This window comes from Enoplosus armatus, chromosome 6 (assembly GCF_043641665.1).
Source record: "Enoplosus armatus isolate fEnoArm2 chromosome 6, fEnoArm2.hap1, whole genome shotgun sequence".
Taxonomy (NCBI): Eukaryota; Metazoa; Chordata; class Actinopteri; order Centrarchiformes; family Enoplosidae; genus Enoplosus; species Enoplosus armatus.
Window position 1 is genome coordinate 81,686 of NC_092185.1, and position 20,124 is coordinate 101,809.

Sequence of the window (20,124 nt, forward strand, 5' to 3'; positions counted from 1 at the left end):
GTCTTACAGTCACCAGGTTACCGACTGCAGGTCTGACAGTCACCAGGTCACTGACTGCAGGTCTTACAGTTACCAGGTTACTGGCTGCACCAGGTTTATTTGGTCTGTTGTTGATTCTCAGTGGGATCAGCAGAACCGTCACATGATATTTAGTTAAAGTGTGTTTTCTGACAGAGTTTTCTCTCCTCAGACGTTTCGACCTGCTGCCATGGTGATCGAGCGGTCAGCTGACTTCGGGAAGACATGGCAGGTTTATCGTTACTTCGCTTATGACTGCGAGACCTCGTTCCCATCAGTTTCACAGGGGCCTATGCAGAAGGTCGATGATGTCATCTGTGACTCGCGTTACTCTGACATCGAGCCGTCCACTGAAGGAGAGGTACTGCAGTACTCTACTAACCACTGGGTTAAAGAGGAAATTATGTCATAACATACCTAATGAGATGTTCATTTGAGATCAGATCATTTGGTGAAATATCCCTTTTTTCCAGGTGATTTTCAGAGTTCTGGACCCAGCATTCAGGATAGACGATCCCTACAGTACCAGAATCCAGAGTATGTCTCCTCACGCCAGACAATAACCACTATACGTCCATACTATATGTGTGGGTTATTGATCAGTTATAGATCCATCAGTGATTACCTGTTATTGTCCTTTTGTCCAGCCATGTTGAAGATCACCAACCTGCGGGTGAAGTTCACCAAACTGCACACGCTCGGAGACAACCTGCTGGACTCTCGTATGGAGATCAAAGAGAAGTATTACTACGCCGTCTACGACATGGTGGTCCGAGGAAACTGCTTCTGCTACGGACACGCTTCAGAGTGCGCCCCCATCCAGGGAGCCGGCCAGACCAGGGAGGGTATGGTGAGTCTTGAAGGGGCAGGGTGAGTCCTGAAGGGGACAGAGTGTGTCTTGAAGGGGGCAGAGTGAGTCTTGAAGGGGCAGGGTGAGTCCCGAAGGGGACAGGTAGACTGTGGTGGGTAAGTGGTGGATCTTACTGTAGATAACTCAGTGTGAATGTTTCAGAATGAATCTACCAGCTGAGGTCTATTTGTTTTTTCACCACATAATTTTCTGTTGCTGTTTATTCAGTTCAGATTCTAACTGTGTTGTATTTTCATTTATATATTAATGGATCAAAGAATAAGGACACAGTTTCACTTCAACTTCCTTCAGTAATTACTGAAATCTTTGTACTGATTCTTATAGAAAACGTTTGTTTTTTTAATCCACTTGAGTTTGCCTTCAGGTTTAGTCACTGCATGTGACTATTGATTGATTATTGATTATGATATCGATTGGATCACATGTGTTTTGTGTCTGCAGGTTCATGGTCACTGCATGTGTAACCATAACACTAAAGGTCTGAACTGTGAACAGTGTCAGGATTTCCACCACGACCTGCCGTGGAGACCAGCCGAGGGGCGCAACACCAACGCCTGCAAGAGTGAGTCCATACTGGTCTCTGCTGGTTTCTACTGGTCTCTGCTGGTTTCTTCTGGTCTTTACCACTGTCTGCTGCTCTGTACTGGTCTCTATTGGCTTCTACTTGTCTATACTGGTTTCTTTCAGTCTTAACTACTGTTTGCTGTTTTCTGGTCTTTCCTGGTCTTTCCTGGTCTCTACTGGTCTACAGTTTGTTTCTACTGGTTTCCTCTGGCTTCTGCTGCTCTGTACTGGTCTCTATTGGTTTCTACTGCTCTCTGTTGGTTTCTATTAGTCGCTACGATCTCTGGAGTGTCTTTCTGGGGGACTGGGACTAGTTAGCGGACGGACGTCTGCAAGTTTGTTCTGTCTGTACTGACAGTGAAACTGACTACTGAGTGAAAATGAAACAATTGTCAGATTAAAGATGAATTTGAATTAAACTCTGTCGATCTGTTGACTGACAACATTTTCTCTCTTCTTCTGTGGTATCTGTAGAGTGTAACTGTAACCAGCACTCAGACTCGTGTCACTTCGACATGGCCGTGTTCATGGCTTCAGGAAACGTCAGCGGAGGAGTTTGTGACAACTGTCAGCACCACACGACCGGACACAACTGTGAGCAGTGTAAACCGTTTTACTACCAACATCCAGAGAGAGACGTCAGAGACCCCAATATCTGCCAACGTGAGTCCAGACTATCTGATCTGTCTTTTATCTGATTGAAAGACAGGGTGTGTCAGGGTTTGAATGCATTTTTGTGAAGGGGGCTTGTTCGAACTCTAAGAAATTTCTCATTTACAAACATCATGGCTTTAAGTACTTTGCATTAGACAAATAGGATCAGGTGCATACAAAAAAACAGGACAGATCAAGACAGACAGAAAATAATGGAAATATATATATATACAAAAGGACTAAAATATTTTGAAGTGCTAGGGTTTTTTGTAAATCATAGTCTTGTGTTATGTTTCATTGCATTTTAATTTTTTATGACTTTAAGGGCTTTCATAAAGGTGAGAAACTCATTATGAAATACAATGAACCTAGGTTTCACTTTCATGTACTTGGATTTGTGTATATAAAATGTTCCAAGAATAAGAATGTTATTAACTACAAAGTCATCTTTGCGATTGTCCTTGATGAGTACATAAATAATGTCATTTTGAGAAACGTTTTCTAGTTGAAAGACCTCCGAATAAAGCCAGTTATGTACATAAAGCCAAAAAACTTCAGAATACATGCATTGGAAAAAATAAATGAACAGTAGTTTCAGTGTCATCACAAAATACACAATTCCAAATCGTTCACTGGATGGATACACGCCATTTAAAATTTAGAAATGGATTTATTTTGCTTTGGGAGTTATGGGTAATTTTAAATATTTAGTTTGTAACATGTGAATAGTTCTTTTTGAATAGATTTGTGAAATTGAGTTTCTGTAAGATAGTATAGGGTATGAGATGCTATTAAACAAATTTGTAATTGTTTTGTTTGGGAATTTGACTTCATTAAAGTCACAGCCACCAAGAAAAAGTTGTGGAAGACAAGGGAGTAGAGATTCCTTTAATCAAACATATAATATAGTCAGGGATGGCTTTAGTTCTAGATTTAAATATGTAATGTAATATGTAAATATGTCACGATTGCCAATTAAACCATAACTAAAGCTGAAATTCTCGTATGATATGATACAGCTACTACTAACAACTAAGTGAGTCACCGATCAAATGCCTCTCTCCATCCAGGTCTTGTTATACAATGATTTGTTTTTAACCGTAATGTATCTATTATTCCATATTGGTGTATTATGTGGGGTGAAATTGTGATTGTATAAGAGTTTCCAATATAAAGTGACCTGCTGGTGAAAAAGAGATAATTTAATCTGGAGTCTTTTGAAAAGTGAAATCACATTTTAGTAAAAATTCTATACCTCCCACTTTCTCTATGAATATAAAAAACCAAAAGATATCAGAAGAGATTTTAACCAATTAATTTTCAAGGTTTCATTTATAAAATCTAAGTTGATAGCTTGTAGGCCTCCATCTTTAAATTCTTTGGACATCTCTGCTTTCTTAACATAGTGAACTTTCTTTCTCCAAATATAGTCAAAATGAACCTGACTGATCCTTTGGTTGGCTCTATTTAGAATAGCCATTGAGTATGCCGGATAGATACGCCTTGAGATCCTTTCCATTTTAGTCAAAAAGATTCGACCCAATAAGCTAATGTCTCTCAATAACCACAAGCAGGAAGTGAGGGACGGACTAAGATGTTGTTGGTTTGAGTCCAGACATGAGGGATTTAATAACAGGAAGAAAAATCTAGAAAATCAGCGGACCGATCCTTTAAAATGTTCAGCAAAGTTCAGGTAGTTCAAATAAAATCATCAACATTATTATATTTATATTTCAGTCCTTCATGTCGCCTGGAGATTTAATAAACATGGAGGTTTTCTTGTCTTTGATGTTTCACAAAACACCTGGACACTGTAAAACATGGGTCTCAATCTCGCGGCCCGCGGGCCAATTGCGGCCCGCAGGACAATATTTTGTGGCCCCCACCTTGATATAAAAGTTTAATGTTAGTGCGGCCCGCGAATTTTGTTCGTCCAATGTGCGCTGAGAATGTGCGCACCTCACGGTAGATTGTGTTGTTATTTTTGCTACACAGCTTTCTGTAAAATTCAAAGATGCATTATTAAACCTTAATAAAGCATCATTCTTTTAATTTGAGCATCATCTCCCCGTTAATGATCACTTAGTTTAATTATTGTGAAGCACTTTGTAAAGTCCGTTTCAACACGAGCTCTGTCAATACATCATTTATCGTTCTTCTGATGTTTAATAATGATGACGGACACTTTACAGTGGTGACGGTTTGCAGAAACATGTGATGAATTTTGGGTAAAGTCGCCCCAAATATCCACAGCAGCTGTGCGTACTGATCAGCTGTTGGAGGACCTGTGCGTAATTCTCACTGAGGTCTAATGAGTAGAGCAGACGTACAAACGGACGTTAAAAGACCTTTACATCCATGTTTGGCGCACTGTGTGACAGCAAATGAGGCTCGTGCATGTGATTCCACAGTGTGTGACATTAATAAAACAGAACCAGGCGAACCTGCTGCTGTGCCACACGACATATTTGATTAGACAACGCCGCTATGCTCCTGCTGCATCCATGGAGTTATTATAGAAAATAAAAGCCAGTAAATAACGCTTCCATGGGATAATGGTGTCCCACTCTCCCGGCTTCATGCTTTCACTTGTTTCTATGACGACGTTTACAACAGCAACAGCACGGCGGATAATGAACAGCCCGGTAGAATTCGCCTTTTTTTGCGCTCACTAACCCGGTACTTTCTACCATCTACAAATGTCATGATGTTCATATCATCATGAAAGACATGAATATCGAGCGCAAAAAGAAAGGCGACTGCTACCGGGCTGTTCTGTTCGGCTCAGCTATGTGAGAGGAAGCGCTGCCAGGTTTCTGGCAGCAAGGAGTAGGCAAGAGACGCCATGTTAAGAAGGAACGTTCATGTTCAGAAGAACCCATTGAAGTTAAATAACTGTTAGTAATGTAGTTTGAGAAGTTTGGATTTTTTTTAGCAAAGCTTTTTTTGTGGAATACCTGATGCGGCCCAGCCTCACCCAGACTCTGCCTCCAGCGGCCCCCAGGTAATTTGAGTTTGAGACCCCTGCTGTAAAACATGTTGGGTGTCTGTCTGTGGATCAGAGTTTGTAGCAGGAAAAGCTCAGGTGGAATTAAAAACATTATTGACGGCTACATTCCATTTAGGTGAAGCAGTGCCAGGGCTCTGGCATTATGCATGTCCACTCACTGTGGCTTACTGAGACACTTAATGGAACAGAGCCATTGTTAATGTTATTATTTACACATAAGCATTTCCTCAAAATGAGTTAAACGAAATATTCTACATTAACATTAACAGTTATAGAGGCTCTGAGATCACTATGATAGATAGTTTAAACAGTTATTGACAACAAACTGCTGATTTAGTTTAGCAGAATGTCTGTTTAAGAATTGATTAAGAATGTCTGTTTGTAAGAGCATCTTCATTTTCTCCTTCACTGCTTGTGGATCCCCCCATCATGGTGTTTATACTGGTCTGGTTTATGCTGGTGTAACAGCCATCATGTGAACACAAACAGATTTCTTCTCTCTTCAATCCTCTAAGGGTGTCGTGTCTGTTTCCTTGTTCTTTGTGATGTTATTATTAACATGATGATGTCATCAGTCTGATGACGTAAAACTCCTGTTATCGTCTTGTTGAAGTGACTTAATTTAACAGCTGATGGTCCAGACGAAGTGAAGACTTCATCCTCACGATGAATTTTGTCCTATGTGTGTTTCCATAGCCTGTAACTGTGACCCTTTGGGCTCTTTGAACGGAGGAATATGTGACCGGATGACGGACGTTCGAGCCGGTCTGATTGCTGGTCAGTGTCGCTGTAAAGTCAACGTGGAGGGAGAACGCTGCGAACGCTGCAAAGAGGCACATTACGGGCTGAGCAATGAGGCTGAAGGCTGCAGGGGTACGAAACTACACATAACACCTACACAACGAGACACACAACACCTACGCAACAACATACTGTATATGCACGCTTACATCATAGTATTTATCAACAGTATATTATAATACAGAAATGGTTGTAATTGCGTGTATTATCACTGTGTTTCAGCGTGTACCTGCAGCCCTGTGGGAACAGTTCCTGGAGGAAATCCCTGCGACAGTGAAACAGGAAGTTGCTTCTGTAAACGTCTGGTGACCGGACGAGACTGTGATCAGTGTGTGGTGAGAAAACACATTAAAATACATTTACTGTTTGGCTGTTTTGACTGTTGGTATACCAACAAATGTGATTTAAAATAGCCAATGACATCAGACCAGAAGTTTAACCAACCAGTCAGCACACAGTTGAATCTTGGATTTAGACAAACATAAACAGAAAAGCAGCAGCAGAAGGGAAACTTCATGCATTGATGTTTTAATGGAAGACTTTGGTTCACTGTAAAGGCACAGGTTTAATGGCTTTACAGTAAGTTGAATTTTACATTATGTAATGTCTAATGTCTGTATAATATATTACGATGACAGAAAGCAGGTTACATGTTAAGAAGTCAAATTAGTGCAGAAAGATGAGACAGTAAACAGTGAGTGTTTGAAGGCAAACCTACAGCTGTGAAACTGTGGGAGGTCACATGTGTGTTGATTTTGTGTGTTTGTGTGTGTGGAGATGAAAGCCTGAACAACTTCCTCTCACAGCTTTAAATCAGGTTTTACAGAAAGCAACAAGCTGGGAGGTCAGAAAATGACTTAATGACACGTCTCTAACATCTGCTCTCTGTGTGTGTGTGTGTGTGTGTGTGTGTGTGTGTGTGTGTGTTTTCAGTCTGAACACTGGGGTCTCAGTAATGATATGGACGGCTGCAGACCATGTGACTGTGACCTGGGAGGATCCATCAACAACCAGTGAGTTCACATCCAAATCACAGCTAACAGCTACCTGCTAACAGCTGAGGCATCAACAATCTCTTTTGTCTCTATCTATTTCAACAGCTCTTTATCTTTGTGCGTCTTTGTTGTCTCAACGCCATGAATCATTTGAATATGGAGATAACAGACACTCGCAGTTGTTGTTCACATGGAAAGTGTCAGAAGAAGATAGTTTTAACCAGCTTCTAGTTATTTGTCTAATAGCTGCAACATAAAAACAAAACAAAAAGGAACTGGAACTACAAATCACAGGATTTGAAGATAAACATGAAATAACATATAATTTAGATATATCTGAATTGGATGGATGTGTGAAGCATACTGAGGCCTTAACTGCTAAAAGCTAAGAAAACACCTAACAGCAGAGCGTCACTCTGCTCTCAGTTTATTGTTTGTTTTGTTTAAACTCTAAATGGTTTTGTCTTTCCTGGATCAGTTCATTCTTAGCCTTTAGATTATTTTAAATCTATGTTTAAAGGTACACTTACTAAGAATTCATCAGAGGCAGTTGAAATCTACATTATCTGTCTGTTTCAATTTTCCCTCAGTTTTTCTGATGTTTTTCTTTTTTTTTGTTTTTCTTTACTTACTTCAGTTATTCCTTCCTGTCCAAAAAACAGGGGGAACTGGTTGAGAAATATGTGGGATAGCACTCGCCTACAGTACTGCTGTAAGCAGTACAGTAGACCCAATTATGGCATGTATCAAAGGTAGGAGTGTGGTCTGACACATATTGGAAATAAAATATACATACATCAGTTGGTAATAGCCTGGTAATAAACCACCAAATAATGGTAATTTCAGTTCTGACACAGAGTTACTAACAATGTAAACATTAACAGCAATAATAATCAAACTAATAGTCCTATTAATACAAATGCTACTATCAATAGGCAAACTAACACTCATATCAATGCCAATACTACCAACATCAAAGATCTGTGGACTGTATGGTTGGGTCTGTTTCAATAGGGCAGTAACACAGGAGTTTACGGCCTCTAAGGTCTTGAGCAGTCGAGCTCGCTATCATCACAGCCTTGTGCTCCCGGGACAATTGGTGCAGAAATTATCCCTGGCGAGGATGGTTTTCTGCTCGTGGATACTGGTCTGTCCTGGTTTTTATGTGTGCAGGATGGGAGACTAATTAATCACCATACATGTTACATTAACATAAAGACTACCGTCTTTACTTAATGTGTTACATTAACACGCATCTTTTGGTTTATTATCTTGCACATCGAAAATATTCTTTATACTTCAAACTGTGTACTTTGCACCTTCCATGGTCAATATTTTGCTCATGCCTGCACAAACTGTTGAGTGCTTTCATTTAACATATTGTACATATTTTTAAAAAAACATTTTCCCACATTTTCAATTTTATATTATGCTTCTTGACTTGCAGTACTTTTTTTTATCTTTCTTTATTTTCTACTTATGTTTATTGTTATGCACCAATATACCAAGGTAAAATCCTTGTATGTGAAAACCTACTTGGCAAAAAACCTGATTCTTCCTGTTTGTTCTATTTCATTTTATTTCTTTTGTTCTTCATTTCTTCTGACATTTTCCACTTCCTGTCTTCCTACAGGTGTGATCAAGTGAGTGGTCAGTGTGTCTGCAGAGATCACATGTTTGGTCGTCGTTGTGATCAGGTCGAGTCTGGATTCTACTTTATCGCTCTGGATCACTACACCTACGAGGCAGAGGACGCAAAGTTTGGACCTGTGAGTCTCTTTTTTAACCTTTGACTTTTTTTTATCACCTGAATAAAACTGTTCCTTTCTCTCTTTTCTTTGGAAGATCAAAGAACAAAACAGATTAAAGGTTAAGAATTACAAAAATAAAATTACTCATGGCAAGTCAAAACAGTTGAGACACAATCAAAATTATGAGATTTACAAACTCAAAATTAGGAAATATTGAGTCAAAGTCAAAATATGAAAAATTTCTGGAAAAACTCTGGTACAACATTGTGTGAAATATCTATGCTGACGACACCCATGTGTGTGTGTGTATATATATATATATACATATATATATACATACAGTATATATGGATATATAGCCCCTGATGACCCCAATAGTATAACTCATTTAACAGACTGCTTAAAGCGTGTTACAAGTTTGATGAAATTATAGTTTGTGGGGCTAAATTTAAAAAAGACAGAATTTGTAGTGAACTGCAAATAAAGACTGCATTTTTTTTCAAACAGCATTTTTCTAAAAAGGTTTCTTGGTTGATAAGTGGGTCCTACAAGGATCAACATTAGCCCTCCTGTTGTTTACTCTATACATTATTTTACCTGCTCATCGTTTCGACTTATCATGATTATTTAGACTTTTTTCATGACTAACATTTCATCAGTTTGCTTCTTTTCCTGGTGAAAATGGCTCCAAATGCTTTCTTCACTGAATTGTTCTTAAATTATGATAATTATAAAATCAGAGGATTTCAGCACCACATTTAAGCTGGTCAAATTCATCAGTTTTCATGTTTTCATTTCATTTCTTTAGGGAGTGACGGTGGTCCCAAGGCCCCACCCTCTGGACCGCAGTCCCACCTGGACAGGTATCGGCCTGGTCAACGTCCCAGAGGGGGCCTTCCTGGAGTTCTCTGTGGACAACATACCCCACTCCATGGAGTACAACATCCTCATCCGCTACGAACCTCAGGTAGGACGCTGTCAGCCCATCAGCAGAAGCCAAACCATATGATTGGACGCTGCCATCACTCTCTGATTGATTTGGTGATAACCAGCCAAAACTTTGTGTAGTTAGATAAGACCTGCTGACTTTGGACATAATGACCAAACATATTCATACTTTCTTTCCAATAAATTGTCTGTGTTGTCCACTAGAAACTAGATCAGTCCTGACAGTTTATCAGTCTTCTCAGATACAGATACATGAACAATCTGATCAGATACAAAGTCCAAGGTTTAGGCACCAACCACAGTTTCAAACAAATAGTTTCTGTTCTGACATTTTATCAATATCTCTTGGATTTTGGAAGAAATGGGCATCGTACTAAATTAAAAATATCTTCTAGTAGGTATATGTAAGCTGTTCATATGAAACCATTTTATATAAATGTTTTTTTACTCTTTATACTACATCACCTGACTTCCGCGCCTTCTGCCACAAAGCACACTTCTTCCATGTTCGAAATATGCCCTCTTTAGGGCAAGACAAATTTCTTTGAGAATGGGGATAAAGAAAGGAAGTTACTGGCCAGGCGACTAAAAAGATGTTGATCATATCATCCCAGAAATTAGAAATTAACAGGGAGAGGTACTAATTAAATAAAATAATTATTTACTGAGATTGAATTCCCTCAGCTTTCTTCAGGCCAGGCACAGGAGATTGATGCACCAATCACTGAATCAGAGGTTAGGGCTGCCATTGAGTCTATGGCAACAGGGATATCTCCAGGATTAGCACCTATCTTAACAAAGGTTTGCAGTGAAGTATTTTGCCTCCCCGACACTTTCAATGAAGCTCTTTTTTCACTGATCCTTAAAAAAGACACAGATCCATTGGACCCAGGTAGTTTAGCTTACTGAATGTAAGGTGCTTACTAAAGTTCTGTCTGTGAGGCTGGAGAAAATAAATCTTATTAACAATTATCAAGGTCTTCTTCTGACAATCTGACTGCTACTTCACTTGATGTGGTTAAGTCATAACAATGATATGCTAGTTGTTGCGTTCTCACTTGACGCAGATAAGGCATTTGATAGGGTTGAGTGTAGTTTTTTATTTTCGATGTCTTAGAAAAAATTGGGTTTGGGAGGGGTTTATGGTAATTTATGCGAAACCTAGTGCATCTGTTGTCACACATGGTTTGAATTACCCATTTTTGGGGCTGTCTAGAGGCACAAAGCAGGGGGATCCTCTTTCCCCTCTTCTTTTTACATTATTTATTGAACTGTTAGTGATAGCTATAAGAAAAGAAGCAAGAATTAAGGGAGTACAGGCCGGTGGAAGAGAACATAAACTTTATGCTGTCTATATGCTGATGACAAGCTTTGCCTGGTTAGGGCCAATTTAAGTGGATATCTCGTCAAATTGCTCACGATGGCCTTTGAGCTGACTAAATTGGCAAGACTCTGGATTAATGAGAGAAATCACCTACGATGGATGGGAATAGAACAAGAATTTACCTCCCCATTCAGTCTAGTTTAGGCTCTATCACAAAGTACCCCATTCTCTGAAGAAGCCTGGGAGCAAAGAGGCCAATCCAATTTTACAACTAAAAGAATGTCTGGACTAAGCTTCACAAATTATTAAAGATTTCACAATAAGCAGGTATATTAAAAATATATGTTATATATATATATTAAATGAAATATAGCTGATCTGGTTACCGATGAAACATTCAAATCTTATCAAGAACTCAGTGCTCAGTTCAACCTAAAAGATAAATCAGACTTCTGGAGATATTTGCAAATAAGTAGTTTTGTGAGTGTAGTTAAGCAGTTGCCTGGGGAAGATAATATAGTACAGCGCAAATTTAAATGACCTGGAAATAATAATTCAGCTTCCTTTTTATAAGAGAACTGCAACGCAATTTTTGGCAACTGTGAGAACCTCAGGCTTATCTGACAGGGATCTGAATTTGAACATGTGGATTAAAGTTTAAACTATGAAACCCCTGATACGTTTGTTGGTCCTGCAGCTGCCTGACCAATGGGAGGAGGTTCTGATGACAGTGATGAGACCTGGACCAATCAGAGCCGACAGTCGCTGTGTCAACACTGTGCCCGACGACGACAACCAGATGATCTCACTTCACCCCGGCTCACGGTAAGATTCAGTGGCCATCACTATGTATAGAATATGTAAATGTATCTTACATATTCTAACGTGTCTTTTAAATGTTAGCTCTCACCATATTTCATCAGTTTTCTTCCAGTATCATCTCCTGACATTAAATCCTGATTCCCTCCTGATTATGTTTAGATCGTCAGCTCTGTGTTTAGATTCAGAAAAGATGGAGGTCTTTATGGTATCAGATTTGTAATACAAGACAGGACGTGTTGACTTTCAATACTGAACCAAAACCACCGTCTTTTTTGTCCTGAAAAAGTGTTTTAGTATCTAAACCAAGCTGTGAACCCCGACCTCGGCTGTCTGAAAGTTTAGAGTTTAGTACAATATAAATGCAATATTTAGGCGACAGGATTGAAACAGCCGGAGTTCATGTTGTGAAACCAGACACCTTAATATTATTAAGACAAAGGAGCTCGTTATTGACTTCTAAAAAACAAAAGAGGGACAATCACCAATTCTAATGAAAATAAAAACAAAATAGTTTCAGCATACAAATATCTGATGGTTCATATTGATATGAAATTAAACTGCTCAAAGTCCAGGTTGTTTTTCTCATGAAATTTAAAGTCATTTGAAGTCAGTAAGTAGCTTTTAAATGTTTTCTATCAGAGTTTTGTCCTCTTGTTTGATGTAGTTGTAAATTTGGTAACAGCATTATTACCAACAATAAGAACAGTTTATTAAAAAGGCTGGTTCTATAATTGACTCTTTATATATTTGGAGAAAATAACCAGGAGCAGAGATCATCATAAGTGTTTTAGTTTCTAATGAAGTGTGTTGAATGACGGTTTATGATGCTGAGATTCTCCACAGCTGTGAAGCTGTTGAAAAACATGTGATACTTCAATATAATCTGTAAGGTCTCTTTTTATATGTATTCTATTTACATTTGTGAAGGTTTTATTTCATATTTATTGTCTGTATTAAAGGTGCTGCTTTTATTTTTACACATCACTTATGGTCTGCTTTTTATTTATTGATTAGTTAATTGTATTATTACCTTGTTTTTTTATTTAGCATCTTAGCAGCTTGTGAGCTCCACTGATGTCCTGTTGGAATATGTGTTAGTTTGAGAGTTAGAGGCAGGCAAATAGTTTACACATAGACTGAGTAATGAAATCCACATTACAGGAGTTTAAACCAACCTGTGAGTTCTCTGAGTGAAGAGCTTTTGTTGTTTCCTGTCTGTCCCCTCAGATACGTGGTTCTTCCCAGACCAGTTTGTTTTGAATCTGGTCTGAACTACACAGTCCGCCTCAGTCTGCCGCTGTACTCGGCCCTCAGCGACGTCCAGTCTCCATACACGCTCATTGACTCGGTGAGGAAACTCAGAAACTGATCTTCAAACACTGAGAGTAGGGTTACAACTTACTACAACAATTATTTACGTTGTAAATAAATTATTATAAATAATAAAAAATATATTATTAGTTGATTAATCGCCTGATCTATAAAATACATTAAAAGCTCATCATAATTTCTCAGTCCACAGTGACATCTTTAAATGTCTTGTTTTGTCCAAAACTCAAAGATATCAGAATCAGAATCAGAAATACTTTATTGATCCCCGGGGGGAAATTACACAGTTACTGGTGCTCCCATTCAAGAATAGAAAGTAGCATAAATTTAGAAATGAGAGTATGTACAAATATATGATATAAAAAATAAAAAATATACACATTTACAATATTTAAGTGAAAAATAAAAGTAAAAAATATATACAATAACAATGTATATGTATATATGTCCTCAGGTCATGTTGATGCCTCACTGTAAGAACCTGAACATGAAGACACCTGTCGACAATGTGCTCTCAGTCAGTCTTATGGTTCTTTTTTCTCCCCAGATCGTGTTGATGCCTCACTGTAAGAACCTGGAGATCTTCACGGCCTCAGAGGGAGGAGACTCTAGCGAAAACAGTGGTTGGGAAACTTTTCAGCGTTATCGTTGTCTGGAGAACAGCCAGAGCGTCATCAAGTCACCAATGACCGACATCTGCAGAAACTTCATCTTCAGCATCTCCGCCATGTTGCACCAAGGAGCTAAAGGTACACCAGTCCACCTTAAATCTGATTACTCCACCATAACAATCTCCCATTGTCTGGTTGGTTTGTTCCAACCGGCAGTACTTTTATATTTTAGCGGCTAATGTTTGCCGGAAGGAAGGAAGCACCCAGCTCAGCAAGCAGAGATTGGGGAGTGCTGATAAGAATTTAAATGTAGTTAGTTAGTTTGGGGCTCCATCATGTGACCTCGAGTTTAAATGTCCTGAGAAAGCTCTAAAACTTTGAGTCCAGCAGCTTCAGTCCTTCACTTTTTTTGTAGAAACGTAGTAAATAACATTAACATTTAAGCTGATATATTGAACTTGTTTGCAAACAGTTGCTTATTTCCACATTCAGCAGTTACAGAGCAGCATGATCTTTCATGTTATGTTTGTGTCTGTTTTTGGTCTCTACCAACTCCTGAGGGAAATATTTGTCTCTTTAGCTGCTAAATGTTCAACTGTGTTCAGCAGCTTGTCTTTAACTGTGTCTGTCTGCTGTTTGCTGCTGAGCAGATTGTGTACAGTGAACAGATTCATCCTTTAGTGGCTCATACAAGTTTTTAAGAGAATTTGTCATATTCATTTAGGGTTTGATGAGTCTGACTTTGAACACTCAAACTTTGAACAAAGTTCCAGATGAATCTCTCTGCTCTGCTGCTCAGCTCTGACCTTTGACCTCTGTGGAATGAGAACAGAAAAGAGGAATTCCCTTCAGGGTTTAATAAAACCTGGTTGTGATTTACACAGGGGATCAGATTAGTGATTAGTTATTTCAAACAAACTTTTTGTTTGATGAATGATCCAGGTCAGAGCCTTGCATTAAGAATTTTACTTCAGTAAAAATACATTAGTATTACCATCAAAATATACTTCCAAAGTTACAAACGGAAGAGTACTCATTATGCAGAATGGCCAACTTTACAATAATACATATTATATTGTTGGATTATATTTCTTTATGCACTGATTTATTCATCACTTTAATGTTGCAGCTGGTAAATGTGGTGCTCATTTTAATTACTTTATATACTGCTGGCCAGTTACTGAATTTCCACCTGGGATCATTAAAGTCTTGTCTTAGTCTATGATAATACATCATAATTTATTGGTTGATTATATTTTGTATCAATAATCTTAATATGAAAAGTAACTAGTAAGTTAAGTTATCAAATAAATCTAGTGGAGTATTAAGTAGTATAAAATGAAAATACTCAAGTAAAGTACTTCAAAATTGTACTTAAGTACAAGTAATACTTGAGTAAATGTACTTAATCACTTTTCACCTCTGTAAAACCGTTTTTTGTTGCTGAGTTGAAGCAGTGGTCTGATCAGTCACCCATCTTCTCTCATCACGTCTTCTTCTTCATCATCTTCTCCTCTCTCCTCTGCAGCTGTTTCACCTCACGTCATTCATTCTCTTTTTCCCTCTTGGCAACTTCTTCTGTGAACTGAATGTAAATTTACATTTTGACGATGACACTCAGATTTATATTCCTGTCCCACCTGCAGACACAGACTAGGCTCTTAGACTCAGTCATTGTTTAACTATAGTTCTTGGCTTTCGGAGATCTTAAGATAAGACAAGATATAAATCTCTCTTTGAGAGATGTACTGAGACACTTTGTGATTTTATACTCATTCGTGTTGTTATTGTCGATCTGAGTGATGCCACTCATTGATATTTCCATCTTGTAGATCTAGTTTCCTCTTCTTGACGTTCCTCTAACGTCGTCAGACCTTCAGGCTCATAAAGCTGTCATGATCATCACTCTCAGGCAGAAATGTGGAGAATGTATTGTTTTCTTGTACTGTTAAAGCTTGTTGGTTGTCTAACATGTCTCCTGTGTTGGACTCCATTTCCCAGAATGTCAGTGTGATCCTCAGGGCTCCCTCAGCACCGTGTGTGACCCCAGCGGGGGTCAGTGTCAGTGTCGCCCCAATGTGGTTGGTAGGAACTGTGACAGATGTGCTCAGGCCACGTTCCATTTCGGACCCAATGGCTGCAGAGGTCAGACGCCTGATCACATGATTTATAATCAATACATACTGATAACGATCATCAATATGTACTGCAGATATGATTTATATGGTATATGTGCTCCATGTACCAGTTCAGAAGATATCTGACACAGTAAAATATTAATAATGATACAACAAAGTATTATATTGTGCTCGACCCCCTGATGATATCTTTATATTTTCAGGTTTCCCTACAATCATGAACAACCGGCTTAGACAAATTGTATTTTTGTGTGTTTATAGCATGTACGTGCGACCCTCAGGGTTCACAGAGTTTGTTCTGTGATCAGCTCACCGGTCAGTGTGTTTGTGTTTCGGGAGCATATGGTCGGCAGTGTGATCACTGTTTGCCGGGTCACTGGGGCTTCCCCACCTGCCGACCCTGCTTCTGCAACGGACATGCTGACAACTGTGACCCCAACACTGGACGCTGCACCAACTGCAGGGACCACAGCACCGGACACACCTGTGACAGGTGAGTTACACCTGTGATATGATACAAATTGTGACAGGTGAGATATATCTGTGTCTCAACCTGTCTTGTAAAGAAAACAAAGCACTTTATTAAGCAAACGTAACTGAAGCTAATACATTTCATTCATTTGACACTTTTGTGATTCACTGTAAGTACTTTCAAACTCAAAAGGTACAAGATATCATCAACAATGGGAAGTGCAATCCTCCCAAATGTTGGACCAGAACAGAGATGAGTCTTTACTGAGGTGAGCAGCCACCGGGTCCCCAATGGGACGGGGCAAAAAATTGTACAGAGGAATAGGAGGAGTGTAGGGTTTGACATGGGCATGGAGGTAGATACAAGCAGTTGTGGGGACTAGTTGCAGAGGTCTGGGAGTAGTTGCAGAGGTCTGGGGACAAGCTGCACAGGTCTGGGGATACATGTGCCACACCTTTGATGAAGCTATTGTTGAAGAAACTCTCCGTCCATATATTTTCACCATTCAGACTTTTGAATCGTGAAATCAACTCATCCTCATCACTTCCTCTCTCACCTCTGTTCAGGTGTATGGATGGTTACTATGGCAACCCAGTGCTGGGGTCAGGTGACCACTGTCGTCCCTGCCTGTGTCCTGACGGACCCGGCAGCCTGCGGCAGTTTGCAGGAAGTTGTTACCGTGGTGATGACTCTCAGCAGGCCATCTGTCTCTGCAACACTGGATACAGAGGTAAAAACTTTATTAACACTGGGTCGGATACAGACCTAAAAACTTTATAAACACTGAGATGGATACAGATGGTAAACTGATGAATTTAAACTATATTAAGTATATATACAAAATATTTTTTATTCAACTTTTTCATGTTCATCAATTGTATTTCCTTATTTCCAGTTCTCAAGCCGAAACTGGATAAAAAACAACCAGATGTAACAATAAAGCACAGTAGAAACACAGGCAGGATAATTACAGTTTTAATATGAATTCAGCCTGAGGTTCTGGTTCTCAGCAGGAAGTTTTCTGAGTGAAACTCCATAGCAGCTGCCCTGTGGAGACAAACAGGGTTTTAATTTAAAGAAAAGAATGTGTTAGTGTGATGTCAACAGAGGCTGAGAGCAGCCATGTGATGTGGCTCTGTTATTACAGCAGGAAATAATATGTTCAAGCTGAAATCAGCTGTTGACAGATGCATGAATCACTAACTTTCTCCTTTTGTTTCCAACAGTCTGAGTGGAAAATGTTGTACTGACACGTGAAGATCTACTGAGTTTATTACTATACTTATCTATCTAAAACTGCAGCATGACAACACTGGCTTCTGTCTGGCTGTCAGGTTTAAATATTTACAGATAGCACTTCAAACAAAGCTAGAGAATAGAATAGGCTACATTTTTTGTGCTCACTTATGCTGGCTACCACAGGTTTAAACACTGTTAAAACGTCTTAAAATGTTAACCATTAGTGTGTGATGTTGTGTGGGAGTTAGAGTTAAAGCACTGAAAGCAGTTGAAGTATCAGTTGAAGGTCTTTACTTTTTGTATATTAAACCTTTTGTCAGACATGTTTGATGTCTGTAGCTCTGTCTCCTTCTCTTTGCAGGTGCTCGCTGTGACGAGTGCTCACCTGGTTACTATGGAAACCCTGGGGAAGTGGGGGGGCAGTGTCAGCCCTGTCAGTGCAACAACAACATCGACATGTTGGATCCGGAGTCCTGCGACGGCCAAAACGGCCAGTGTCTGCACTGCCTTTACCACAGTGAGGGCGCTGCCTGCCAGAGCTGCAAGCTGGGTTACTATGGCAACGCCCTACTGCAGGACTGCAGGAGTGAGTACACTGGGTTTACCGGGTTACCATGGCTACCAGCTTCGCCACTGAGATACGAGTACCCCAGTGGAATATTGACCAGTAGGGACCAGTAGAGACCAGTACAGTAACAATACACGTAGTCAGATGACCTGACAAGCGATGAAAATTATTAAAACTTTAAATAAAATCTTGACTGAAATCTGGAAAAAAATCTGAATCAAATCTTTTTGGAAAATCTTGGAAATCTTAACAAATTATACCTCAATAAAATCTTGATTGAAAACCTGATCTAAATCTTGATAAAATCTTAATGACGTCTGGAATCTAGATTAAACTCTTGAGTAGAATCTTGATAAATCCTGATGAAGTGTGGTTCTTGTCCACAGAGTGTGTTTGTAACCAGCTGGGCAGCATTCCCTCCAGCTGTCCATCGTCCGACGACTGTCACTGCGATCGCAGCAGCGGTCAGTGTCACTGCCTCCCAAACGTGATTGGTCAGCACTGCGATCGCTGCACACCCGACACCTGGAACATGGCGAGCGGCCGCGGCTGTCAGACCTGCGACTGCGACCCCAAACACTCGTACGGGACGTCTTGCAACGAGGTGAGGAGCACACTGAAATGTGATGCACAGCAAACTCAAATCTGTTTTCTACTTCACTAAAGTCAAAGTTTTGCTGGACTTCTGAATATAAACAATATGTTTCAACCACAGATCAGTGGTCAGTGTTCCTGTCAGCCTGGCTTTGGAGGAAGAACATGCAGCGAGTGTAGAGAGTTGTTCTGGGGAGACCCAGAAGTCAAATGTCACGGTACGTTCACGGTTTATGTTCACAACATGGTGTTAATATAATAACATGAGTGGTCGTTCATCAAATGTCAGAGTTTTTAAAAAGCTCAGTTTTATTAAAACAACATCTTAAGATTGTGAAGACATTTTCACAGTTGTCCTCATGAATGTGGACGTGACAGACTCAACCAGAGAAACTGCAGAGTCAGAGTTAAGATCTGAGTTGGAGTCTTGGACTCGTTCAGAAAGAGAAATTAAAAAACGACTCTGAATCGTCTGAAGCTCCATGAATGAAAAGAGGCATTCAGCCACTGCCCCGCTGCATCGTGGGAACATTCCTCCTCCCTTCATCCTCTGCTGCTATCTGCATTGACTAATATTAAGTCCAGATGTTCCCTGAAGCCAGGCAGTCTCCTCGCCATGGAGACCAGACTGAAGATCTGTCTGACCCTCTGAATATCACTGAAATCCACAAAGAGTCTTTGTTAGTGTAAATCAGAACTGAAGGTTAGAAACTGGACCTGCTGAAAGAGAGGGGCATACAGACAGACGGACAGACGGAGAGACAGAAGGAGGAAGAACATGAAAAGACAGACAGACAGACAGACAGAAGGAGGAAGAACATGAAAAGACAGACAGACAGACAGAAGGAGGAGGAACATGAAAAGACAGACAGACAGGAGGAAGAACATGAAAAGACAGACAGAGACAGACAGACAGAAGGAGGAAGAAGATGGAAAGACAGACGATCAGACAGAAGGAGGAAGAAAATGAAAAGACAGACAGACAGACAGACAGATAGAGACAGACAGACAGAAGGAGGAAGAACGTGAAAAAACAGATGGAAAGACAGATGATCAGATCAGAATCAGAAATACTTTATTGATCCCCGGGGTGAAATTTTACAGTACCGGTGCTCCCATTCAAGAGTAGAAGTAGCATAATTTAGAGCTAAAAGTATGTACAAAATATAAAAATAAGAAATAGAAAATAAAAAATATACACATTTACAGTATTTAAGTGAAAAATAAAGGAATAAATATATACAATAACAATGTATACGTGTGTGTGTGTATATATATATGTATATATATATGTATGTATTGCAATGTATGCAATATGTATGATCAGACAGAAGGAGGAAGAACATGAAAAGACAGACAGACAGATGGACAGAAGAGAAATATAGTGGGAAATAGAAAAATAAAAAGGAGTAAAG

The 20,124-nt window shown here is 39.5% G+C and overlaps 1 protein-coding gene across 1 annotated transcript in view; it reads left to right on the forward strand.

Annotated features, from left to right (window-relative positions):
- Positions 1 to 20,124, forward strand: part of lamb1a (laminin, beta 1a) — a 40,714-nt gene that overhangs the window by 6,469 nt on the left and 14,121 nt on the right. Inside the window, exons 5-23 of the mRNA XM_070906730.1 lie at positions 191 to 379; positions 492 to 555; positions 666 to 868; positions 1,331 to 1,451; positions 1,928 to 2,116; positions 5,814 to 5,990; positions 6,141 to 6,253; positions 6,852 to 6,931; positions 8,547 to 8,682; positions 9,473 to 9,631; positions 11,634 to 11,761; positions 12,986 to 13,106; positions 13,635 to 13,836; positions 15,700 to 15,843; positions 16,098 to 16,329; positions 16,875 to 17,038; positions 17,909 to 18,133; positions 18,502 to 18,719; positions 18,831 to 18,927. Of these exons, the coding sequence (XP_070762831.1) occupies positions 191 to 379; positions 492 to 555; positions 666 to 868; positions 1,331 to 1,451; positions 1,928 to 2,116; positions 5,814 to 5,990; positions 6,141 to 6,253; positions 6,852 to 6,931; positions 8,547 to 8,682; positions 9,473 to 9,631; positions 11,634 to 11,761; positions 12,986 to 13,106; positions 13,635 to 13,836; positions 15,700 to 15,843; positions 16,098 to 16,329; positions 16,875 to 17,038; positions 17,909 to 18,133; positions 18,502 to 18,719; positions 18,831 to 18,927 (2,962 nt within the window). The remainder of the gene's footprint in view (positions 1 to 190; positions 380 to 491; positions 556 to 665; positions 869 to 1,330; positions 1,452 to 1,927; positions 2,117 to 5,813; positions 5,991 to 6,140; positions 6,254 to 6,851; positions 6,932 to 8,546; positions 8,683 to 9,472; positions 9,632 to 11,633; positions 11,762 to 12,985; positions 13,107 to 13,634; positions 13,837 to 15,699; positions 15,844 to 16,097; positions 16,330 to 16,874; positions 17,039 to 17,908; positions 18,134 to 18,501; positions 18,720 to 18,830; positions 18,928 to 20,124) is intronic.